This window comes from Somniosus microcephalus, chromosome 3, assembly GCF_052327205.1.
Source record: "Somniosus microcephalus isolate GS21.2 chromosome 3, FLI_Smic_1.0, whole genome shotgun sequence".
In the NCBI taxonomy this organism is placed as follows: Eukaryota; Metazoa; Chordata; class Chondrichthyes; order Squaliformes; family Somniosidae; genus Somniosus; species Somniosus microcephalus.
The window spans coordinates 288,136,432-288,162,942 of record NC_140989.1 but is presented as its reverse complement, the minus strand read 5'-3'; the positions used below and the strand labels follow the sequence as shown (position 1 = coordinate 288,162,942).

Genomic DNA, 26,511 nt, shown 5'->3' with positions numbered 1-26,511 from the left:
TGGGATAAGAGTGAGGGAGTGTAACAGAAAAACGGCTAATGTATCAGCTCAGGAATAGCACAGGAACAATAATTAATATAAGTACGAGAAAAAAAACACAAAAAAATAAAAGCAACTGAGTTTTTTTTTGCCCGTTAGTACATATCACATGAATTGAAATTGCACTATGCCCATGCAATATTAATAACAAGTGCAAAACTCATGAAATTACCCTCTCCTCTAATGTAGCGAAGGTGCTAGCCCACGGATTAAGGCTTCATTAGAATAGCAGAGGAATTTAATTACAAACTTGTTAATGTATTTGTTGTTAATATATCACTTATCACAACTTCACCTCAATTTGTTTTCTACAGTATGAATTCTGTAGTGAGTTACATATGGACTGGATGGAAGCAATTGTGTTTCAGAATAAGGTACTCAGGTAAGACTTGCATTTCACTATCTGATACAGGGAAATTCTTTTAAGTATAAAGCTGAACAAAATAACTCACAGCATTACGTTTTTGTTGAATAAACTAGGAAGAAAAGGCCTGCGGTTGTAGCATAAATAAATTATATAAAAAACTTAAATATATTCACGACCTGTGGCAGTTTAATTGGAGTGAATCAGATTGTTCTCAATTTAACAGCTGTTCAAAGCATGAAACTATTTGGTGCAGAAAAGAAACAATAGAGTGCAAACCTGATTTTGGCAGACAGGCGAGCTCGTTTAATATCTTCCTCACTGAAGGAGAAATGAACTTTATTGGGACGTCTTACAGAAAAGTCCCAAGAAGGAGAATGAAGAATCATTGTCGCAAATAGTATTTGTCCCACACCTCAGTAGTGTGTAATCTGACTATACTGTAATACATACGCACGAAAAGTTTCTTAGCAAATCCTGTTACTGTGAACTGAAAAGGAAAGGAATGTGCATGAACAACATCCTGAAGTGGACTTTCCTTTTTGTTAGGAATGGACTGACAGTTGGCTATAATGCACAACAGGAATTGTTGGAGCTGATTTCCAGCCAGTCAAATCAATGTTACTGGGGCTGTAATAGACTCAAAATGGAATTGGTAGCCTTACCGTCCCATTAACGCTCCGGCTGCCACCATTTTAAAAGGAACTTCCTTGGGTGGTTGAAGCACCTGCCTGTTTTGAGTGGTGGGTTTCTTGATTGTGCAAATTGGGGGTTCTGTAAATAGATTATGATTCCGATTGTAATTGGGTGTCAGGAGAATTCATTCCTGCAAAGGATTAGCTCTGCAAAGACTCAAGTACCTTCTTTACTCAAAATCACTCAACTCACTTTCCTGTCACAAGGGCTTCTGCAAGTCTTCAAGGACACTTTGTTTAAAGGAACAAGGCACCTTCACCTATCATCATTATGGCATACACGACCTCATATGGGGTAAGTCTCCATGACAATTACTGACCTATAACATTGTCTTCCGTCCCTCCAAAGGAAAATATGGCAACACCAGTGTCACAGAAGGACAACTGGGGCATGCCAAACAACACTGTGAACCCTGAGTACACAGGATGGGAGGCAGTGGCCTAGAACGTCGTCCAGGCACTGCCCATTTTTTGAGTGCAGTACAGCCTCCTAAGCCTCCAATATGGTGGGCAGAAAGCGCACGCTCATTATGAGCTTGAAGTGTGTTGCTCGCCATATTGGTAAAGGCCAAAAACTTGCCGTGCATTGCTCATGCCTCAAACAGACGTTTGTCCCTTTGCATATGTAAATAAGGGGCCTTACGCCTGTTTAAGGCCCCCTACTACAAGATGAGTTTGCCCTGAGGCAGCTGGCGCCAGCTGAACTCAGGAAAACCAGGCCTAATAGGCAATCCTTAGGCTGCAACCAACAAAGTAAGTTTTTAAAAGGTACATACTAGAATATGGAGCCGGGAGGAGTAGCAGTGCTCCTCATGGCCTCACATTTAAAGGACCTAGATGGCTGATGGACACCAACCCCCTTCTCCTCTCCCGATCACCATTGCTCCCTTCCCTGATTGCCATATTTCCTCCCCCCCACAATCATGATTGCCGCTAGCTCCCCCCCCCCAACCCCCGGTACCTCCTGACCCAAATACAATTTGTCAAAGTACAAAAGAAACACCAGCTAGAGTCACTACAATTTGTCTCTTTTCCAAATAATACTGGTCACCCCCTTCCTCAGGTACCCGAGGTCCACTGCGACACCAGCAGCAACTCAATTTTTCATTGCACTTTGCCAGTGAGCTGCCCGTTGCTCCCTACAGTTCGCCGGCTCAATGGAAATGAGGACGGGACCCCAATATTGGGGCCATCTAGTTCCTCACCATTCAGACACAGGAACGATCCCTGTGGCACCACCCGCCCCACCTCACCCCGCACACCCAAAAATGGGCGCGCCGGAATTTCTAGGCCAATGATCCTTTCTTTCCCTCTCTTTATTTCTCTTTCTGTGCCTAATTTGACTCTAATTCACCCTAAAACTCATTGATTAAGGAGATAGATGCTTGGTCCTGTTGTTCACCAAAGTTGCGGATGCTCTGTTGACCACGCTGTTATCAGCTCGCACTTCCAGCAATTTTTTCAAGCTGAAGGGTGAGGAAACAATCTAAAAAATGGGGCATGCCTCGTGAATTATTCTGGACCAATAATTGTGCCACATGCATGTGAAGTGATTGTAATGTGAAAACCTCAATCACAACAACTGTCCTTTAACACTGACAAACAGGTGGTGAATAACGGGTCTGCTCTTCACAGGTCTTACAGAATGCCACAAACCAAAATGACATGTTTTGGAAATACTTATAAATTCTACATAAAAGTGGAATTGTCTGGCTATCTAGGATCAACTGCACATAAGCACCTTTTGGCTTGGGGACTTAAATAAGTATCAAGATTTCTGACTTCACATGTATACTGGTTGCATGAAATTTGGGAAACTTTCAATAATGAGTACTATATCACACCAAAAATAAATAAGCAATTGAGCTAAACAAACCAGGTGATGTGTCAGTGTTGTCATGAGGGTTACAGTCAAGTGTGTGCTTGTGTCAAATTTTCATGCTACACCACTTATACAGTGAAAAACAATGGGGGTAATCTTAAGCTAACCTGCCCAGCAGGAAACTGATAGACCCAATCGGCCACCTGACTTTACTTTCCATTCACTTCAATGGAAAGTAAAATGGGGTGGGGTGTAAAATGGGCGGCCGATCTGATCCAGTCAGCTTCCCGCCAGGTGAGTTAAGTTAAAACTACCCCCAACCAACAGGTAGAGACCCCACCACTTAAACTGCCTGGCCTAGAAATTCACTAGCCTTAGCGCCGCTTTTGAGGCGCTAGAGGGAGTAGCGCCAGAGTTATGGCCAGTTGAAAAATTCCCTGGGGCCCTAAAGCGGCGTTGCACCGGTAGCGCTGCGCTGGCACCGATGACGTCATCGGTGTGCGCAGCGTCCCGGTTGCCATGCCGACGGGCCCCAGCGCCGACATTCAGTTGCAGCCGCCTCGCCCGTGGCAGCCGCAACTAAGGCCTAGAAATTGGGTTTTGGCTTAGCCAGGGCTTTAGCGGCAGAAGTTAGTGCCGGCGCTAAGTCCCCCTGTGCGCGCCAAAAATTCAGTAGCGCCGCGCCCAAACGGTTGCCGGCGCTACTGAAGGGTCTTAGCGCCTGGAAAAGGGCGCTAACTGCCGTTTAGCGCCGCAATTCCGGCGCTGCGGCACCCGATGCGGTGCGGCAGGCTGGGGAAGTGCAGGCCTCCTCCTTCCGTTAAGGAGGAGCTGCCTGCACCCGGCCGCGGCCCGCGCAAATCTGTTTAAAAATGAGCCCGGCACCTCGGACAAGTGCCGGGCTTGCATCTGTTCCGGGGGGGGGGGGGGGGGGGGGAGAAGTCCGGGGAGGGAGCTGCGGGCAGGCGGCCGGCGGGAAAGCGGCCGGCCGCCGCGGGGCCTTTAATGCGCCGGCGCAAACACATGTTGGACTCTGTTGCCAGAGTCTTAGTTGCGGCTGCCACGGGCGAGGCGGCCGCAACTGAATGTCGGCGCTGGGGCCCGTCGGCATGGCAACCGGGACGCTGCGCACACCGATGACGTCATCGGTGCCGGCGCAGCGCTACCGGTGCAACGCCGCTTTAGGGCCCCAGGGAATTTTTCAACTGGCCATAACTCTGGCGCTAGTCCCTCTAGCGCCTCAAAAGCGGCGCTAAGGCTAGTGAAATTCTAGGCCAAAGACTCTGGCAACAGAGTCCAACATGTGTTTGCGCCGGCGCATTAAAGGCCCCGCGGCGGCCGGCCACTTTCCCGCCGGCCGCCTGCCCGCAGCTCCCTCCCCGGACTTCTCCCCCCCCCCCCCCCCCCCCCGGAACAGATGCAAGCCCGGCACTTGTCCGAGGTGCCGGGCTCATTTTTAAACAGATTTGCGCGGGCCGCGGCCGGGTGCAGGCAGCTCCTCCTTAACGGAAGGAGGAGGCCTGCACTTCCCCAGCCTGCCGCACCGCATCGGGTGCCGCAGCGCCGGAATTGCGGCGCTAAACGGCAGTTAGCGCCCTTTTCCAGGCGCTAAGACCCTTCAGTAGCGCCGGCAGCCGTTTGGGCGCGGCGCTACTGAATTTTTGGCGCGCGCAGGGGGACTTAGCGCCGGCAGTAACTTCCGGTGCTAAAGCCCTGGCTAAGCCAAAACCCAATTTCTAGGCCACTGTGTTTAAAGCAGGCAATAGTTTAAATCGGTCAAAAAGTGCTAACCATTTCCCAATTCTATTACATCAATTACAAAGATATTTAAGTGCTCTGTGGTCCTGTAACAGCCAGCCTGGAGAAGTGCAATCTCCTCCTGCACTGCTCCTCAGACAGGTCCAAAAGAAAGCCGTTGGGCCTGTAAACCCCGCCTGCCTGTACAAGCAGACCTCTCACCCACGGTCTGCTGACAGGCCCAGCAGCAGATGCTGGCGATGGTTGCTGAGTCTGCTGCTCCTTCTCCTCTAAGTATACCTTCATCCAGAACAAATAGCAATTATAGCACCCATAATAAGCAAATAAAACTTACTGAGGATGAAAAGGCAATTAAAGTGTGCAAGAAGCAATCTGGCAGCTGGAAATTCTCCTGGCAAGCCAGACAGCAAAAATATTCAATGATCTGCTGAGCTGCAGCTGAGAAGCCCCTTTTTATGCAGCTTCAGTAGCTCTCACACCAATCCCACCAGTTTTTACTGGCAGCTCTGGGACTGGGCAGAGCTTCCCCAATTCCGGCGGGCAGGATTAAAGTCAGGGATTTGAGTTGTGATTGGAGGGAACATTTTGAGCCAGAAACCGCCAAGGTGAAAGTGATTATAAAATCTAATTTTGGAATAATCTGATGTGATGAGTTAGTAACATCATACAGGAAGCATAATCAACATTATTAAAGGATTAAGTGTGAATTTTCTTATATTGTCAGCTGTGGCTCAGTTGGTAGCACTCTCACCTGAGTCAGAAGGATGTGGGTTCAAGTCCCACTCCAGAGACTTGAGCACAAAATCTAGGCTGACACTCCAGTGCAGTACTGAGAGGGTGCTGCACTGTCGAAGGTGCTGTCTTTCAGATGAGATGTTAAACCAAGGTCCTGTCTGCCCTCTTAGGTGGACGTAAAAGATGCTACGGAACGATTTAGAAGATGAGCTGGGGAGCTTTCCCCGGTGAACTGGCCAATATTTATGCCTCAACTAACATCACTAAAAAATAGATTATCTGGTCATTAACTCAATGCTGTTCGTGGAACCTTGCTGTGCGCAAATTGGCTGCTGTGTTTCCTACATTACAACAATAACTACACTTCAAAAATACTTCATTGGCTGTAAAGTGCTTTGGCACGTCCTGAGATTGTGAAAGGTGCTATATAAATGCAAGTCTTTCTTTCGATTGATACCCATATGCTAAATACATGCCTAAAAACAACACTGCATGTGTCAACCAGGCAGGTTAATGAGTAATCACATTAGTTACTCAGATACATTCTAGGCATAGATTCTGTTTGCTTCAACACCTTCATCTACGTAGCTACACTGATACACAATGGTATTTTTCCTTTTTTGTCATAAGGTAGGGTGCGACTTTAAATGTTAGACTCAAAAATAGGCTTCACTGTAAGGCATGTAGTTCAGTAATAAATTCCATCAGGGTTGCACCCTTTAAATAGACTGGAATAGGCTATTCCTTGAAGGCAAACTTGACAGCTACATAATTGTATTAAACCTTCATGTTTTTGAAAAAAATATATATTTTTGAGCTGCCACATTCACTTCTGTTCAGTAATTTTTATGGCAAGATTTTAGCTTTTTAAAACAGAGTCACTTAATTCACTTCATTACTGTCCAATGGACCATTAAGGTCAGGGAAAGATTGAAGCAGTTTGATTCGCAATGACTCCTTCAAGGCAATTTGATAAGTCAGGAATATTTGAAACATGGGTGTGTTGGATAAATGTTAATCCTACTGCAGGTGCAGTTTATTTAAAGCCATCATGGCTACACAGATTAACTAATACTCATGAGGATACTGCTGAATTCACGTGACAATATACAGCATGACTCACTGAGGAAGCAACAAGTGTTTGGAAAAAGGCCCACTAATTGCAACAGAGCACAACAGCCTTCAGTAGTAATGATGTCACAAAGAACAGCCCAAAGAAATTCAGGCATTCACTGCATATGGTTTTATGACCATTTAAAGTAATGGTCAGAAAACTGTGCACTGTGCTTGCCTGAATTTCTGATGCATGCTCCTGATGTATGATGTCCCCTGCTCTCAAAATCAGAATATTACCCTACAAAAATATATTTGAGAGGCAAAAAGTATGTTTCTGGACAGAGAAGAGAGTGAAGATGTTATGAAGATACAACAGAAAATGCTGGAAAAACTCAGCAGGCCAGGCAACATCCGTGGAGAGAAATTAGAGTTGACGTTTTGGGTTGAAACCCTTTTTCAAAAGACGGGCAGGTCATTTTGAGATTGAACAAAAGGACCTTTTATATCGGTCTTTTAAGTCGACTTATGGGAGCAAAGTGTCTATGAGCCAACACCCAGCCTTTATAGAATTAAATCTGGTTTCTATAGACCAGCAGCTGACTTGTAGACCGCATTTTATCTGGGTCTACATGTATACCACCCATTTAGAGAAACTTCACGTAGCAGCATAATGGCCTGGAGCTGGCTCCCAGATGCTTGACATCAGAATTCGACTTAAAAGGTGACCAATAAGAGAGGCTGAAAAACATCAAGCTTGTTAGCTTACAAAAGCAAAATACTGCAGATGCTGGAAATCTGAAATCAAAACAGAAAAAGCTGGAAATACTCAGCCGATCAGGCAGCATCTGTGGAGAGAGAAACAGAGTTAACATTTCAGGTCAATGACCCTTCGTCAGAACTTGTTAGCTTATTGGATTTATCCTGTTTCTCAAGATTCTTACATTCTTCTGTCAATAATTCATGGATGCAACCTTAAACTTCAGTCTGTATTTGTAATGTACCTATAGGCCACACACAAAAAGTATAGTTCACATACATGGCGAAACAAAGCGTACACAACTGAACTATGAAAGTAGCACGATAGCAAAATACTGCAGATGCTGGAAATCCAAAATAACAACAGAGAATGCTGGAAAAACTCAGCAGGTCAGGCAACATCCGTGGAGAGAAATTTGAGTTGACGTTTCGGGTTGAAACCCTTCTTCAAAACTGGAAAGAAAATAAAAAGATTGAAGGCAAAGCTGCGATCGAACAAAAGAAGAAAAGGAGACAATAAAAGGTATAAGAAGCCAGATGAGATGGTAATGGGCCCGTGGAGACAAAAGGCAGCTGAGATTAGGTGTGAAGTGTACTGGCAGGAAAAGGACAGCTGCCAGGTGAGAGAGAGAAGCAAAAGGAAAGGAGGGGGGGGGGGGGGAAAGGAGGACCCAAAACAAAGGGGTGGAAAAAATTAAAAGGGAAAAAGTAATAGAGGCCGAGGTTATGATCTGAAATTATTGAACTCGATATTGAGTCCGGAAGGCTGCAAAGTGCCTAATCGGAAGATGATTTGCTGTTCCTCGAGTTTACGTTGAGCTTCCGTGGAACAATACAAGAGGCCAAGGACGGTGAGGTCCGAGTGGGAATGGAGCGGTGAATTAAAATGACAGGCGACCGGAAGCTCGGGGTCACCCTTATGGACTGAACGGAGGTGTTCCGCAAAGCGGTCACCCAATCTGCGTTTGGTCTCCCCAATGTAGAGGAGACCGCATCGTGAGCAGCGAATACAGTATACTAGATTGCAAGAAGTACAAGTAAATCGCTGTTTCACCTGGAAGGGGTGTTTGGGGCCCTGGACAGTGGGAAGGGGGGAGGTATAGGGGCAGGTGTTACATCTCCTGCGCTTGCACGGGAAGGTGCCAGGCGAAGGGGAAGGGCTGTTGGGGGTGATAGAGGAGTGGACTAGGGTGCCTCGGAGGGAGCGGTCCCTGCGGAATGCTGAAAGGGGAGGGGAGGGGAAGATGTGTTTGGTGGTGGGATCACTTTGGAGGTAGTGGAAATGGCGGAGGATGACCCGTTGAATGTGGAGGCTGGTGGGGTGAAAGGTGAGGACAAGGGGAACCCTATCGTGGTTCTGGGAGGGAGGGGCAGGGGTGAGGGCAGAAGTGCGTGAGATAGAACGGACACGGTCGAGGGCCATGTCGACCACGGTAGAGGGGAATACTCGGTTGCGGGAAAAAAAACACAGATTGGGTGACCGCTTTGCGGAACACCTCCGTTCAGTCCATAAGGGTGACCCCGAGCTTCCGGTCGCCTGTCATTTTAATTCACCGCTCCATTCCCACTCGGACCTCACCATCCTTGGCCTCTTGTATTGTTCCACGGAAGCTCAACATAAACTCGAGGAACAGCAAATCATCTTCCGATTAGGCACTTTGCAGCCTTCTGGACTCAATATTGAGTTCAATAATTTCAGATCATAACCTCGGCCTCTATTACTTTTTTCCTTTTAATTTTTTCCACCCCTTTGTTTTGGGTCCTCCTTCCCCCCCCCCCCCGCCCCTCCCCCCCCCTCCTTTCCTTTTGCTTCTCTCTCTCACCTGGCAGCTGTCCTTATCCTGCCAGTACACTTCACACCTAATCTCAGCTGCCTTTTGTCTCCACGGGCCCATTACCATCTCATCTGGCTCCTTATACCTTTTATTGTCTCCTTTTCTTCTTTTGTTCGGTCGCAGCTTTGCCTTCGATCTTTTTATTTTCTTTCCAGTTTTGAAGAAGGGTTTCAACCCGAAACGTCAACTCAAATTTCTCTCCACGGATGTTGCCTGACCTGCTGAGTTTTTCCAGCATTCTCTGTTGTTATTATGAAAGTAGCACAATCCCTTTCAGAAAATGATTCCATTTTTAAAGTAACTTTCATCCAGGTGTGAAAGAAAATAAACAATGATCAACCTTACAACAAGAGAGGGCATTTTATGAAATTGCTAGATTCCCCAAGGTGCAAGAAAACCAATCAAGAACATAAAACCCAGCCTGCCAACACTCCTGCATTTGGCAAGAACCTTGCCCATGAGAATGTACATGTGTTGCTCCAGTCCCATCAGCATGTTAGCATTTGTTAACTCAATGGGCATTTTTTTACAAACTCAGCAAAGGCAAGAAGCAGGGGTGTAATGAAGTGCTCTGAATAGACTGGGAATTATAAATTGGACCTCGTTGCGCCTTTTTAACGGGTGTAAAACAGGGGAAACGAGGCCCAGTTTCGGAGACCAATGTTATTATGCCCCAATGACGCCTACAAAATGTCTGTCCCAAAATTATGTTGGTCCATTTTTAAGGCATCCCTGGCCGGCTACCTAAAACAGTCATTGGGCCAGTAATTCCGGTCCCAACGCGTGAGTACGGACGGTGTACTCACGCGTGGGCCCGATGGAAGTGCCGGTTTTCAGGATGTGCTGAAAACCGGCATTTCCTGTCCTCTGAACCAAGGGGTTAAGAGGCGGAACGCGTACGACATATCAGGCAGCGCGTGCGCGCTGAATTTCCTTTTTTTGTAAAGAGTTGCCCGTGCGTAAAGGCCTCCGGTTTTTAAGCTTGAAAATACCAGACGTAAGTACTTAGTTTTACAGGTAAGTGGTCTATTAATACAATTTAGAATTTCTTTTCCACAGGTTTATTATTTTTAAAGAATTTACAGTAAGGTAAGTGTATTTTTAGACCCTATTTGTTAAAAAATTTTTTTTTTTTTTTTAATTTGATTAATTGTTTAAAATAGTTTTTTTTACAGTTATTCATAGTTCATTTATTTAGTGGGATGTTTTTTTAACTTTTATTTGTAGTTTAAGTGCTGGTTTGGGCGCCCTGAGTTTTTATGAGTTTGACAGTTCTTACTATCAAACGCATGAATGAACTTTTGCAACCTCCCATTGGTTGCCCAGTGCCCACGTGATCCCAGCCGGCTCATCAAAATAACTACGCTTTAATTCTGTTTAAAACTACTTTACATTCTTCAAAATAATTTTAAAGTATTTAAAACTTTATAAAAGTTACCTAAAGATTAATAAAAATACAAAAAATTTCTTAAAAATGCTGCTCTGCATGTAAAATTGCTTTGCAGCTTGTGTTAAAAATTGGGGGCGTGGCCTATGTTAAGGAGACCTCAAGGGGCGTGTCTAACTTAGACTCCGCGCTGGCTGCACTCCTGGGCGGCGTGACGTCAGGCGCTGCCCGGGAGTAATCAACTGAAAACAGGAATTGCAAGCGTCCTGGGAGCCGAACGGCAGGCGCGCCGGGTAAGTGCTCATCGGGGGCTTGCACGCGCGGCAAGCCCCCCGAGCCTAATTTCTGGGCCATTAGGTCACTTACATATGTAAGTGATGGTCTTCACCCCTGCTTTAGGTTCCGACACAGAAATCGGGCAGCTATGAGCAGGGTAGGTGACGAGCCTACCCGCAATCAAGATTCTTAAGCGGCTTAAGCAGCAGCCGCCGACTAAAGGTAAATGTTTTGAACAATTTTTTAAAATAACCTTCCTGTGGAGCCAGGAATACCAGGAGTGCTCCCCTGGCTCCACAGTCATCATGATTGTTTCATCCCTTAGCCCACACCCACGCCTCCCCACCCCCGTTGTTACCCACTCCAATGCCCTTCTCAGGGCTTACCTTAGGGTTACTGCCGATGAGGCAAACGGCTTGATATTCTTCTGAGTAAAAGCGTGAGCTGCTCATGGAGGTGTGACGGGCATTGGCAGTTTGTAGATAAATGTTTAATGAATGCCGAGGCCCAATTCTGAACTGTCCTCGGACCTCCCATTTGGGGCGCGCGTTGCCTGCTTGGTACCAATTCCGTGCCCAGTTGAATTTCCACTCCTGCAACACTGATCACTAACATCGCTTGACTCAAGTTTGTACCTTTTCTTGCCCGGAATCAGATTCACTGCACCACCATCTCCTGTAAATAAGTTACCCCAACCATCACCCCCACCTACTCCACACACGCACACACAGCTAAACAGCAGAGATGTGAGGAGTAGGGAAGGGGAAGTAAAGCAGGAGAGAAAGGGAGAGCTCACCTTTGCATGCAAAACCTGTTGATTCCTAAGTGTTATTGTATATGTTACCACAAGCAAGCCTTTAAGAGAGACTGCCTATTGCTTTCAAAAGAAAACGACACGTAATAGGGGGAATTTTAACCCCTAACCCCAATAAACAGGTGGGTTGGGATTTGGTGGGAGGTTAAAGTGTTAAAAATCTGAATTCTGACCCCAACCCACACATTCCGGTTTTAACAGAGGCGGGGTGGGGGGTGGGCAGCCAACCCACACCCAGGAGGCAGGTAGGCACTTTAAATATGATAATAAGGCTGCAAGCCTCAGATTTAACTTGCTTCGCAGATTTAACTGTGGCCGGCCGGGGTTCCCGGGCCTCGGGATTCTTGACAGCTGCAGCGAGGCGAGGACAGCCTCAAGGAGTAATCCTTGTGGGCCAGGAGGAGCAGAAGTACTTCCTCCCGGCCCCCCAAGCTCCCCCACCATCAGCCACCCCCCACACAAACAAACCCCCCTCCCCCGGGTCAGGGATTGAAGTCCCCCCCACCCCGGGATCAGACAACCCCCCCCCCACCCCCTGGGGTCGAGCTTGCACCTACCTGGGGTTGCGGCCTCTTTCCTTTTTATTTCTTCATGGGATGTGGGTGTCGCTGGCAAGGCCAGCATTTATTGCCCCCCCGTAATTGCCCTTGAGAAGGTGGTGGTGAGCTACCTTCTTGAACCGCTGCAGTCCATGTGGTGAAGGTACTCCTACAGTGTTGTTAGGGAGCAAGTTCCAGGATTTTGACCCAGCGACTATGAAGGAACGGTGATATACTTCCAAGTCAGGATGGTGTGTGACTTGGAGGGGAACTTGCAGGTGGTGGTGTTCCCATGCGCCTGCTGCTCTTGTCCTTCTAAGAGTTGTTGCAGTGCATCTTGTAGATGGTACACACTGCAGACACGGTGTGTCAGTGGTGGAGGGAGTGAATGTTTAAGGTGGTGGATGGGGTGCCAATCAAGCGGGCTGCTTTGCCCTGGATGGTGTCGCGCTTCTTGAGTGTTGTTGGAGCTGCACTTATTCAGGCAAGTGGAGAGTATTCCATCACACTCCTGACTTATGTCTTGTAGATGGTGGAAAGGCTTTGGAGAGTCAGGAGGTGAGACACAGGCTGCAGAATACCAAGCCTCTGACCTGCTCTTGTAGCCACAGTATTTATGTGGCTGGTCCAGTTAAGTTTCTAATCCATGGTGACCCCCCAGGATGCTGATGGTGGGAGATTCGGTGAAGGTAATGTCGTTGAATGTCAAGGGGCGGTGGTTAGATTCTGGCTTGTTGGAGATGGTCAATGCCTGGCACTTGTGTGGCGCGAATGTTACTTGCCACTTATCAGCCCAAGCCTGAATGTCATTCAGGTCTTGCTGCATGCAGACATGGACTGCTTCATTATCTGAGTAGTTGCGCATGGAACTGAACACTGTGCAATCATAAGCGAACATCCCCATTTCTGACCTTATGATGGAGGGAAGGTCATTGATGAAGCAGCTGAAGATGGTTGGGCCTAGGACACTACCCTGAGGAACTCCTGCAGTGATGTCCTGGGGCTGAAATGATTGGCCTCCAACAATCATAACCATCTTCCTTTGTGCTAGATATGACTCCAGCCAGTGGAGAGTTTTCCCCCCGATTCCCATTGTCTTCAATTTTACTCGGGCTCCTTGATGCCACATTCAGTCAAATGCTGCCTTGATGTCAAGTGCAGTCACTCTCACCTCACCTCTGGAATTCAGTTCTTTTCTCCATGTTTGGATCAAGGCTGTAACGAGGTCTGGAGCCGAGTGGTCCTGGCGGAACCCAAGCTGAGCATTGGTGAGCGGGTTATTGGTTATTGGTAAGTGCCGCTTGATAGCACTGTCGACGACACCTTCCATCACTTTGCTGATGATTGAGAGTAGACTGATGGGGCAGTCCCCGTCTGACTGGAAGCCAGCCTGTCAATCAGGTTGAAATCCGGGCGGGGAACCTGTCCGTGATGGCACACGCCCGCTGTGGAGTTAAAACTCCACTGCGTGTGGGGAAACTCGGATGTCTGGGTTTCCCACACTCTACCGTCCCCCCTCCCCCACCACTCCTGGCAGGTCAAAAAGTAAATCTTCTGGTCACTGTGTGGGAGAGAATGGCAACAGGAGAAGGACAAGCCAGTCTCATTTGCCTGGATATCAGGCATTCACATGCATAATTCTATGTTGGTGATTGCAGACAATTTGGAAATTATGGCCATCAATGGCACCTTGCACCTTGGGGAATCTAGCTATTTCATAAATTCCCCTCTCTTGTTGTGAGGTGGCATCCATCAGAAATCTAATGAAGGCCTTGTGTGAATTAGGCATCTGTCACCTCCATAATGAAATAATGCACAGCGGACTTTGAGATATTGCACATGTCCTCGGTCACTGTCTGGAATGAATCAGATGCATAGAAATTGAAGGCTGTTGTGACTGGCAATGGGTAGAGCAGTTGACATTCTGGATGAAGTATGCAATTCTTTCTGCAACCTCTTGCGCAGCTCCTTCACTGCATCCTTTGGAAAGTGCCACCTCCTGGTGCACTGCTCTTTGGGTAGGACAAGGTAGGTCCATTCTGGTCTGCATCTTCTGAGTATCAAGTACCAGTGGGTGGAAAACAGCCATCTCTGATGTCGGTGTACCTTTTTGCTCTTCATCTACTCTTCTTTAACTTCATCTTCAATGGCAACCAGGTATAGTGGAGTGGGAACTGGCATGTTAGGTGGCTGTGGGAGGGAGGTTGCAGTTGTCAGGATAGTTAGCAGTTAAAATCCATTTCAGCCATTAAATAAACTCCAAGAAAACACAGCAGAAAAACTGAGTACATGGATGTTGTCTATATGGACATTCAGAAGGTATTTGATACGGCTCTGCACATAGGGTGCTGAAATAGAAACTATTTCCTCTGGTGGGGGAATCAAGAACAAGGGGACATAATCTTAAAATTGGAGTTAGGCCATTCAGAAGCAAAATTAGGAAGCACTTTTTCACACAAAGGACAGTAGAAATTCGGAAAACTCTCCCTCAAAAGGCTGTGGATGCTGGGCCAGTTAGAGCTTTCAACACTGAGATAGACAGATATTTGTTAGGCAAGGGTACAAGGGATATGGAGCAAAGGCAGGTAAAAGTTGAGTTGCAGATCAGTCATGATCTAATTGTAGGATTCACAAAATTCCCACATTTCCCAAGTTATTAATAAGGGTACCCTAAAGGGAATGGCTTTTGGACTTTATGGCAAAACCTGCAAGGTTAAAGCAGGACCCTGCAAACAGCATGTCAAGTTCAAAACCTTAAAACCTGACATGCCTGGGCCAGTGGGAGACAGTTTTGATTTGTTATTTCAAAACCAGACAGCTGAAGGAAACAGAACACGCATTCTTCCCTTTAAGACAAATCAACTCAGGAAGAGACTTAATCTTGCACAAACTTAAAGCCCATCAAGACTATGCATAAATAATCGCTTACAGTTCGGACTAGCTACCAAGCCAGGAAGACACCGATTTACATTATGCATAACAAACACCCAAGACATTAAAGCCATTTAGCAATGAGACAACCGCCCCAAAACCAGTTAAGGTGAATGGCTATAATCACCTTAACGAGCCCGCCAAAAATCAGACAAAGAACTAACCCTGATTTGGCGCGCAGATAACAAACTCAAAAACAGTATAATTGTAGGCCTACCGGTAACCAGGAAGGCATCACGACACAGGCAGAAGCTTACAGGACACAGGGGCATTCAACGGGAAGGCTCACACAACATCATGGCAAGGGGACACGGTGGGGCAGGCTCGACCGAAGACGACTAGGCCGCAACCGCAGCCTTACACGAAGACCGACCACGAGCACCGCGGTAACAAGAGGGCCAGGTAAGCCATACCTTCAGATCATTACCACTACACAGGTAATTATCTAGGCCACCACGACTGAGCCGACACCAAAGACAACCACCCGAACCCCAACGGCAACAAAACTCGACGACCAGACCACCACCGGAAGAACAAAACCCGAAGTTTTCCACTCTACAAGCTAAAGTACCCAACAAAGACTTTATTCCCTATTTCTAACTAAAGAAAGCGGGTACTTACCAGATAAAACCACAACCACGCCTGTACCGCATCTGCGGACTCCACCCAACTGAAGAACCTTCGCAGATTCTAAGACTGGGACCACGTGGCGACGGCGGGCCCCAAAGGACACAAAGAGCGAACCCCAAAAACGCAACCGGCTTAACTGACAGGATTTGAACTGCGCAGAAACCCCTATTGGTGAGCATAATCCCTGGCCCCTTTTAGCACAATTTAGTTAGATATTGGGGGTGGGACAAGGGTAGGGGGATTATTAATGTGATTTTCCCTCATTGTGCCGTGTGTTCCCCATTCTTAATTAAGTGTACTCTTGAATGTCTGTAACTACTCCAGTAATCTAAGTGTGTAATTTTATTGTGACTCTAATAAAACGCAGTTTTCTTACACCAAACCAGTTGTCTACTCCAATTTTGTATCGCAGCCTGTACCTAAGTCCGGAGTCTAGAACCAAAGGGGTGTGGGAGTGATTTGAACTGCTCAAAGCAGTCAGAGGCAAAAGCTGACTACACAGACACCACCCCCTACATAACTGAATCGTGCAGCAGGTTCCTTATGATCCTATTCAGGTACCTTACAGCAAGGTTCACCAGAAACACCAGGCACATATGTCGACCATGTTAACCTGATCAATCCATGTATCAGTTTATCAGTATTTCACAATAACAATCAGTTTTCCCACTGAGTTTGGAAGTTGTCAATTTGAATTAATCTATCAGTCTGCAGGTACAACTAGAGGCTTTTTGGATCAAATCAGATTAGTTGGATAAGAACTGAAGGCTGCTGGAACCAATTTTTTCTCCGACTTACTTGTCCTATTGAAAATCTAAATGTCATTTTTTTCTCCTTTCTTTCAAGATGCACTGCAGCAACTCGCCAAGGCTTCTTCGGCAGCACCTCCTAAACCCACGACCTCTTCCACCTAGAAGGACAAGGGCAGCAGGCGCATGGGAACACCACCACCTCCAAGTTCCCCTCCAAGTCACACCCCCACCATCCTGACTTAGGAATATATCGCCGATCTTTCATCGTCGCTGGGTCAAAATCCTGGAATTCCCTCCCTAACAGCACTGTGGCAGCACCTTCACCACATGGACTGCAACGGTTCAAGGCAGCGGCTCACCACCACCTTCTCAAGGGCAACTAGGGATGGGCAATAAATGCTAGCCTTGCCAGCGACACCCAGATCCCATAAGCGAATAAAAAAAATTAAAACTATGAGCTGTAAATTATAAACATGCTCAAAATTGACCAATATGCATTATTTTTAATGTAAAAATCCTAAATTTCCAGGGGCGGGTGGGGGGGGCGGTGGGTGGTTAGTAATGCACCACCAATTTTGTGCAACATTTGAATTTCAGGCTTTCATCTACTTACATTTTTTCTTCCTCCAGTAGAAGCAATGAATTTTTGTGTATACCTGCAGTGCAAGTTACAAAGCTCATTATTCATATCTCAGATTTGTTCTTGAATTGTCATCTTTTTGAAGCAGTTTGTCAGTTTTTACTAGTTTTCTAGGTTGGAATATATGTCTCGGCTCGCAGATGTAGAATGGTCATTAGGCTGATGGATTGGAGGCTGAGCTGCCAGCACCTTTGGAACTAAAACTCAGCATGCATCACTACCTTCGGGAGAGGAGAAAACCATAGAGAAAACCGGAGGAAGAAATATTAAAAAAAGACCAGGGCGAAACACTTGGGTTTTACTTTAAGTATTCACACAGCTGAAAAGCAGCTGCATCCCTGTTTAAATCGATGGCGTATTGTTCTGCTATTAACTATATACTTGTCATCAGTCAGAATGTTTTAGCATTGTTGCTATAAAATGCATTTTCCTTTTATGAAACAGTTTAATTATAGAATCATTACATTGTGAGGAAGTCAATCTTATAATAACCTTCTGAGCTCTGAATTTCCTTTGCAGCTTTATTTTTAAGGTGAGATTCTTTAATTTTCTCATTTCCACGTGCCACACAGTAAGTGAGTGAGTGTACAGGCAGGTGGGTCTATACCCAGGCCTCTGCCATTGTTGAGCCAGCTGGAAGCTCGTCCAGGCGATACAACCGACAATATTCCCTCCCATCTGCCCTCCTCATTGATGATGTGGATGAAATTGGAAACTAAGCAATGTTGGGAACTGAATGTAGGTTCTGTAGTCTATTCATCTGGAATATTAATGTAATATTTTTTGAACACCACTTGGAAGAAGCACTGAGGGTAGCAAAGGCACAGAATGTACTCTGGGTGGCGGACTTCAACGTCCATCACCAAGAGTGGCTCGGTAGCACCACTACTGACTGAGCTGGCCGAGTCCTTAAGGACATAGCTGCCAGACTGGGCCTGCGGCAGGTGGTGAGAGAACCAACATGAGGGAAAAACCTACTTGACCTCGTCCTCACCAATCTACCTGTTGCAGATGCATCTGTCCATGACAGCATTGGTAGCAGTGACCACCGCACAGTCATTATAGAGACTAAGTCCTGTCTTCACACTGAGGATACTCTCCATTGTGTTGTGTGGCACTACCACTGTGCTAAATGGGATAGATTCAGAACAGATCTAGCAGCTCAAAACTGGGCATCCATGAGGTGCTGTGGGCCAGCAGCAGCAGAATTGTATTCCACCACAATCTGTAACCTCATGGCTCAGCATATCTCTCACTCTACCATTACCATCAAACCAGGAGACCAACCCTGGCTCAATACGGAGTGCAGAAGAGCATGACAGGAGCAGCACCAGGCATACCTAAAAATGAGGTGCCAACCTGGGGAAGCTGCAACACAGGACTACATGCATGCTAAACAGTGGAACCAGCATGCTATAGACAGAGATAAGCGATCCCACAATCAATGGATAAGATCAAAGCTCTGCAGTCCTGCCACATCCAGGCGCGAATGGTGGTGGACCATTGAACAACTAATGGGAGGAGGAGACTCCATGAATATCCCCATTTTCAATGAGTGAGTGCAAAAGACAAGTCTGAAGTGTTTGCAACCATCTTCAGCCAGAAGTGCCGAGTGGATGATCCATATTGGCCTCCTCCTGAGGTTCCCACCATCACGGAAGTCAGTCTTCAGCCAATTCGATTCACTCCACGTGAGATCAAGAAATGGCTGAGCGCACTGGATACAGCAAAGGCTATGGGCCCTGACAACATCCCGACTGTCGTGCTGAAGACTTGTGCTCCAGAACTAGCTGCACCTCTAGCCAAGCTGTTCCAGTGCAGCTACAGTACTGGCATCTATCCGACAATGTGGAAAACTGCCCAGGTATATTCTTCCGCAAAAAGCAGGACAAATCCAATCTGTCCAATTACTGCCCCATCATCAGCAAAGTGATGGAAGGTGTCATCGACAGTGCTATCAAATGGCACTTACTCACCCATATCCTGCCCACTGATGCTCAGTTTGGGTTCTGCCAGGACCTCTGGGCCCCAGTCCTCATTGCAACCTTGGTCCAAACATGAACAAAAGAACTGAATTCCAGAGGTGAGGTGAGAGTGACTGCCCTTGACATCAAGGCAGCATTTAACCGAGTGTGGCACCAAGGAGCCCTAGTAAAACTGAAGTCAATGGGAATCGGGGGGAAAATTTTCCACTGGTTGGAGTCATACCCAGCACAAAGGAAGATGGTTGTGGTGGTTGGAGGTCAATCATCTCAGCCCCAGGACATCGTTGCAGGAGTTCCTCAGGGCAGTGGCCCAACCATCTTCAGCTGCTTCATCAATGACCTTCCCACCAACATAAGGTCAGAAATGGGGGTGTTCGCTGATTATTCCACAAGTGTTCAGCTGTGGAATTAGAGGGAACATTAAACCTGAGCTGCGTTTCCGACCCCGTATCCTCACCATCACCAATATCACTTACTTCCACCTCCATAATATTACCCATCTCCACCCCTGGCTCAGCTCATCTGCTGCTAAAACCCTCATTCTTGCCTTTGTTACCTCCAGACTCGACTATTCCAATGCTCTCCTGGTCAGCCTCCTACCTTTCACGCTCTGTAAACTTGAACTCATCTAAAACTCTACTGCCTATATCCTAACTCGCACCAAGTCCTTTCACACATCAGCCCATGCTCGCTGACCTACATTGGCTCCTGGACCGGCAATGCCTCGATTTTAAAATTCTCATCCTTGAATTGAAATCCCTCCATGGCCCCACCCCTCCCTATCTTGGCAACCTTCTCCAGCCCTAAACCCTCCGAGATCTCGGCGCTCCTCCAATTCTGGTCTCTTGCACATCCCAGATTTTCATCGCTCCACCACTGGCAGACGTACCTTCAGCTGCCTCGGCCCTAAGGTGTGGAATTCACTCCCTGAGCCCCTCTGCCTCTCTACGTCTCGCTCCTCCTTTAAGATGCTCCTTAAAACCTATATCTTTGACTAAGTTTTTGGTTATCTGTCCTAATATCTCTTTATGTGGCTCGTGTAAAATTGTGTTTGATAATGCTCTTGTGAAGTGCCTTGGGACATTTTTACTATGTTAAGTGAGCTATATAAATGCCAGTTGCTGTTGTTTTGATATCAGTTTCGGCCTGTTTTTGCACCCGAATTGACAGAAATTGGTCCTCGGGCCTCATTAACATAGTTGATGCTATCTGCCGGTGCTGGTTGTGCCTCCACAGGCAGCTTTCTTGAGCAAAGACACCAATGTTGAGCCATCTGCATCACTGGCAGTGGCCCTCAGGTAAGTCCCAGGACTTACTTAAGGGGGCTAGAATACAAAGAGGAGGAAGTCATGCATCAGTTGTCCAGGTCCTGCTGTAGGGTGACATGGACTGCTTCATCATCAGAGGAGTTGTGAATGAAGCTGAACACTGTGGAATAATCAGCGAATAGCCCCACTCCTGACCTTATGATGGAGGGAAGGTCATTGATGAAGCAGCAGAGGATTCTTGGGCCAAGGATACTGCCCTGAGGAACTCCTGCAGCAATGATCTGAAATGGTGATGATTAGCTTCTGACAACTGCAACCACAACCACAGTACTTAAAAGGTTGGCAGCGCTCAGAGTAGAAAAGTCACCCATTCTGGATGGGATACATCCTAGGTTGCTGAAGGAAGTAAGGGTGAAGATAGCAGAGGCTCTGGCCACAATCGTCCAATCCGCCTTAGATACGGGAACGGTGCCAGACGACTGGAAGATTGCAAATGTAGCACCCCTGTTCAAAAAGGGGAGAGTGATAAACACGGCAACTACAGGCCAGTCAGCCTAATGTCAGTGGTGGGAAATTTTAGAGACAATAATCTGATACAAAATTAATTGTTACCTGTAAAAATATGGGTTAATAAATGACAGCCAGCATGGATTTGTTAAAAGAAAATCATGCTTGACTAACTTGATTGAGTTATTTGATGAAGTAACGGAAAGGGTTGATGAGGGTACTGCGGTTGATGTTGTGTATATGGACTTTCAAAAGGTGTTTTATAACGTACCACATAATAGACTTGTTAGTAAAACTGAAGCCCATGCGATTAAAGTGTCAGTGGCAGCATGGATATGAAATTGGCTAAGAGACAGAAAGCAGAGAGTAGTGGTGAACGGTTGTTTTACAGACTGGAGGAAGGTACACAGTGGTATTCCCCAGGGTCAGTATTAGGACCACTGCTCTTTTTGATATATATTAATGACCTGGACTTGGGTATGCAGGACATAATTTCAAAGTTTGCAGTTGAAACAAAACTCAGAAATGTAGTAAACGGTGAAAAGGATAGTAACAGACTTCAGGACAACATAGACAGACTGGTGAAGTGGGCAGACACATGGTAGATGTAATTTAACGCAGAGAAGTGTGAAGTGATGCATTTTGGTAGGAAGGATGAGGTGAGGCAATATAAACTAATTTTAAAGGGGGTGCAGGAACAGAAAGACCTGGGGGTGTACGTACACAAATCTTTGAAGGTGGCTGTCAAGTTGAGAAGGCTGTTAAAAAAGCATATGGGATCCTTGGCTTTATAAACAGAGACATAGAGTACAAAAGCAAGGAAGTTATGCTAAACCTTTATAAATCACTGGTTAAGCCCCAGCTGGAGTATTGTATTCAATTTTGGACCCACACTTTAAAAGGATGTCAAGGCCTTAGAGCGGGTGCAGAGGAGATTTACTGGAATGGTACCGGGGAGGCGGAACTTCAATTAGGAGAGAGATAGAGAGAGACTGGGGTTGTTCTCCTTAGAGCAGAGAAGGTTAAGGGGAGATTTAATAGATGTGTTCAAAATCATGAAGGGTTTTGATAGAGTAAATAAGGAGAAACTGTTTCCAGTGGCAGAAGGTAGCCAGAGGACACAGATTTAAGATAATTGGCAAAAGAACCAGAGGCGCGTTGAGGAGATAGTTTTATGCGCAGTGAGTTGATACGATCTGGAATGCACTGCCTGAAGGGGTGGTGGAAGCAGATTTAATAATAACTTTCAAAAGGGAATTGGATAAATTCTTGAAGGGGGAAAATCTGCAGGGCTATGAAGAAAAGGCAGGGTAATGGAACTAATTGGATAGCTCTTTTAAAGAGCTGGCACAGGCACAATGACCTCCTTCTGTGCTGTATCATTCTATGATTCTATATCTTCCTTTATGTCAGATATTGTTTCAACCACTAGACAGTTTTCCCTTTGACCATCTCCCCACCCCCACACCCCGACTTAAGTTTTGCTAGGGCTCCTTGGTGCAATACCCAGTCAAATGTTGCATAGATGTTGAAGGCAGTTATCTTCACCTCTCTTCTGCTTTTTATCCATATCTGGATCAAGCTGAAGGACAAGCAGGCCAAACTGTGTATTGACAATTCTGTTATTATTCTTGCTCAACATTATCACAACATGCCATTTCCACTATGGAAGGAAGTTGAGGCAGAACTAAAATGGTTGCAGGATAGAAGTATAATTGAAGATGCAGATGGTCCTACACTTTGGGTCTTGCCTCTAGTAATTGTCCCCAAGCCCAGGAACCCTAAAAATATATGCTTTTGTGTTGATTTACCAGCAGAATACAAAACAGTTGAGCATGAACAACAAGGTTCTCCAATCCTGAATGAGATTACCATAGAGATATAAATGGATCATGCGTTTTCTCAAAGCTAGACCTAAAATCTGTGCATCTAGAGCTTGACAAGAACAGCTGTTATATTTTTTTTAAATTGTAATGCATGTTGCTTTGAAGCAATATAAAAGATTCACATTTTGGTATATCTTCAACAGCAGAGGTATTTCAGCATATCATCTAAAAAGGCATCTTGAATGTAAGCGATAATATTCTAATATACAAACCCAATCAAGCAGATCATGAAGTGCTTCTTCCAATGTTCTTCACAGGCAACATGAAAAGGGTGAAACACTCGGGCAAGACATGCCAATGTGGTAAGGAACACCTAGCGTACTTTGTCCAAGTCTTCACAAGGCAGAGAATATCACCAGACTCCAGGAAGTTCAATGTAATTCATAAGGCCGCAGACCCAAGAAATGCATCAGAAAACTTTGAGGCATGCTCACTTACTGTTCCCACTTTATACCCAATTTAGCTACAATTAGAGAATCAGTATGAACTAGTATCTTCAAGTGGGAAGACAGGCACGCTTTACTCCAATCAAGCAATCACTATCTAGTCATGCAGTAATGACTTGTTTTTGATACTAATAGACGAACGGAGATCAATGTTATTGCCAGTCCAGTGAGCGTAGGAGCTATACTTATGCAAAAAGACGATCTTGGTGCAGCTAGAGCTATCATCTATGCCAGATGTTCACTCAACTCCACACAGCAATAGTACAGCTAGATTAAGTGTGAAGCATTGGCAATTATGTGGGCTGAACAATGATTCCACCAGTACATCTACTATTGACAATGTATGGTAGTTATTGATCACAAGTTTATTCTCTAAACCACAATCTAATCCTTCTTCTAAGATCCAGCACTGGTCTTATGACTATTGCCCTGGATTTGAAAGTTCTGCAGACTATATGTTATGACAATCAGCTAAGGGTGCTGCTGTAAGACATTCACAGAGAAAGTTTAAGAATTATTAATTTTAAAGGTCAAAATTCTACAACCCAGACAATTACTCTAGCTGATATCAAGCAAGCTGCACGGAGAATCAAGCAAAGCTTATTTGCAATCTTTCGCTAAGGAACAGGAGATATTCGTTGTGCTTGAAATACTATTTATTTAAAATTTTGCATGTTATGTCATAAAAAGTCCAGTTATTTGTTAATAAAAAGATATGCTGTCAGTCTATCTTAAAGAAAGGGAAGGGCATTAAAGGGAGAACTGGGAGTTCCTCCTTGGAACAAAGACCATGTGGTATTTGTGTAACTTATAACAGCAAAGGACTTTTCCCGCAAATAAACAATCAGTGTTTATAAAGACCAATGCAACAGGTTCCACCATACAGGCCATTGTGGATTGATGCTCCACAGAGGCCATTGTGGATACGAACATAAGAACATAAGAAATAGGAGCAGGAGCAGGCCATTCGGTCCCTCGAGCCTGCTCTGCCATTTAATGAGATCATGGCTGATCCGATTTTGGCCTCAACTCCACTTTCCTGCCCGCTCCCCATAACCCTCGACTCCCCTGTTGCTAAAAAATCTGTCTATTTCAGCCTTTAATATATTCAATGACTCAGCCTTTAGACCTATAGTGGATGCATTGGTTGTAATCTTCCAAAATTTCCTTGACTCTGAATTAGTGCTGCACAGAAGCCATTGTGGATTTATGCTCCACAGAGGCCATTGTGGATTAGTGCTCCACAAAGGCCATTGTGGATTAGTGCTGCACAGAGGCCATTGTGGATTAGTGCTCCACAGAGGCCATCGTGGATTAGTGCTCCACAGAGGCCATTGTGGATTAGTGCTCCACAGAGGCCATTGTGGATTAGTGCTCCACAGAGGCCATTGTGGATTGGTGCTGCACATAAACCATTGTGGATTGGTGCTCCACAGAGGCCATTGTGGATTGGTGTTGCACAGAGGCCATTGTGGATTGGTGCTGCACAAGAGGCCATTGTGGATTGGTGCTGCACATAAACCATTGTGGATTAGTGCTGCACAGAGGCCATTGTGGATTAGTGCTCCACAGAGGCCATTGTGGATTGGTGCTCCACAGAGGCCATTGTGGATTAGTGCTGCACATAAGCCATTGTGGATTAGTGCTCCACAGAGGCCATTGTGGATTGGTGCTGCACAAGAGGCCATTGTGGACTGGTGCTGCACATAAGCCATTGTGCATTAGTGCTCCACAGAGGCCATTGTAGATTGATGCTGCACATAAACCATTGTGGATTAGTGCTGCACAGAGGCCATTGTGGATTAATGCTCCACAGAGCCCATTGTGGATTGGTGCTGCACAGAGGCCATTGTGGATTGATGCTGCACAGAGGCTATTGTGGATTGGTGCTGCACAGAGGCCATTGTGAATTGGTGCTGCACAGAAGCCATTGTGGATTAGTGCTGCACAGAGGCCATTGTGGATTAGTGCTGCACATAAGCCATTGTGGATTAGTGCTGCACATAAGCCATTGTGGATTAGTGCTGCACAGAGGCCATTGTGGATTAGTGCTGCACATAAACCATTGTGGATTAGTGCTCCACAGAGGCCATTGTGGATTGGTGCTCCACAGAGGCCATTGTGAATTTGTGCTGCACAGAGGCCATTGTGGATTGGTGCTCCAATGTGCTGTGTCACAGTGCTTCCCAATCCTCTGCATCTTTCAAAATAAGCACATATTTTCATTCAGACAGCATCTTCAAAACTGATTCACTGGAAGACTGTGTAGTACGGTGGGTTATCACACATTTCACCTCTGGTACCTGGGTTTGAATCCAGCTCAGACCATGAGATGAAAATCTTCAGTGATGATTGGTTATAAGAGTGCTACATGAAATGGGTTTGGGCAGTTACAAGCTAGAGATAACAATTCTGGCATGCCACCCCTTGGTGCATATTGTAACATATTGCGCAATTGTACACTTCCAGCCATTAACTTCAGTTCCTATTGTGTGTAGTCTTACACCACAACACTCCCCCTAATTTGCACGAACTTTACACTAAATTGGTAATTTTGCTCTGTGAGGCCATGGGATGGCTAATATGGGATGAAGAGTATCACACTGTTGTAGTAAATAGGGTTATCCCAACCTGAGGTTTTACTTTCTACTGAATGTATGTTATACCGGACCTGGGAGCACTTGATGCTGACAATGTGTGTCTGAAGTTGGAAAACAACCAAGAATGAATGTCCCTTATTTTCAAGAGCATTTTTTAACCAATATTGAGTCATTTTAAATGGCCAATGTTATATAATAGAAAATCTCAAATTTGTTGGTGTAGAAATTGGGCAGGAAACGGGGGCTAAGCCTGAAATATGTCTGACACCATTTTGGCCCTGGACCATTTTCAGACGTCCCGGGCGGCCGCTTTGATGATTGTGACTTTCTGAGGATGTTTAATTCAAACTCTTTTGTAACTCAAATTTTTATTCTGAAAAATGCTTAAATGTTACAAGTTATGCATACTTAGGACCACTTAGCTCACTACATTCTTTGTAAATGGAGTTTATTTTTAAATTAAATTGTTTTTATTATTTAAATTGTGCAGTATGTATTTTATATTTACTAAGATAAGCTTAATTAGATGATGCTATAAATTATAGAAAGGGTAAACATAGAAACATAGAAGATAGGAGCAGGAGTAGGCCATTCAGCCCCTCGCGCCTGCGCCACCATTCAATGCGATCATGGCTGATCATCCAAATTCAGTACTCTGTCCCTGCTTTCTCCCCATATCCCTTGGTCCCCTTAGCCTTATATAGAAATATATCTAACTCCTTCTTGAATATATTTAATGAATTGGCCTCGACTGTCTTCTGTGGTAGAGAATTCCACAGGTTCACCACTC

At 45.7% G+C, this 26,511-nt stretch overlaps 1 protein-coding gene and 1 long non-coding RNA gene across 2 annotated transcripts in view; one reads left to right on the top strand and one right to left on the bottom strand.

The window, feature by feature from the left end:
• Positions 1-1,377, bottom strand: part of pde4ba (phosphodiesterase 4B, cAMP-specific a) — a 321,113-nt gene extending 319,736 nt beyond the window's left edge. The window contains exon 1 of the mRNA XM_085982714.1: positions 683-1,377. Within this exon, the coding sequence (XP_085838840.1) occupies positions 683-792 (110 nt within the window). The 5' untranslated portion in view covers positions 793-1,377. The remainder of the gene's footprint in view (positions 1-682) is intronic.
• LOC147122040 (uncharacterized) lies at positions 367-26,203 on the top strand. Its single transcript, XR_015077667.1, has 2 exons — positions 367-421; positions 16,484-26,203. It is a non-coding gene; the product is annotated as an uncharacterized LOC147122040 (long non-coding RNA).
• Positions 26,204-26,511: the final 308 nt, after the last annotated feature.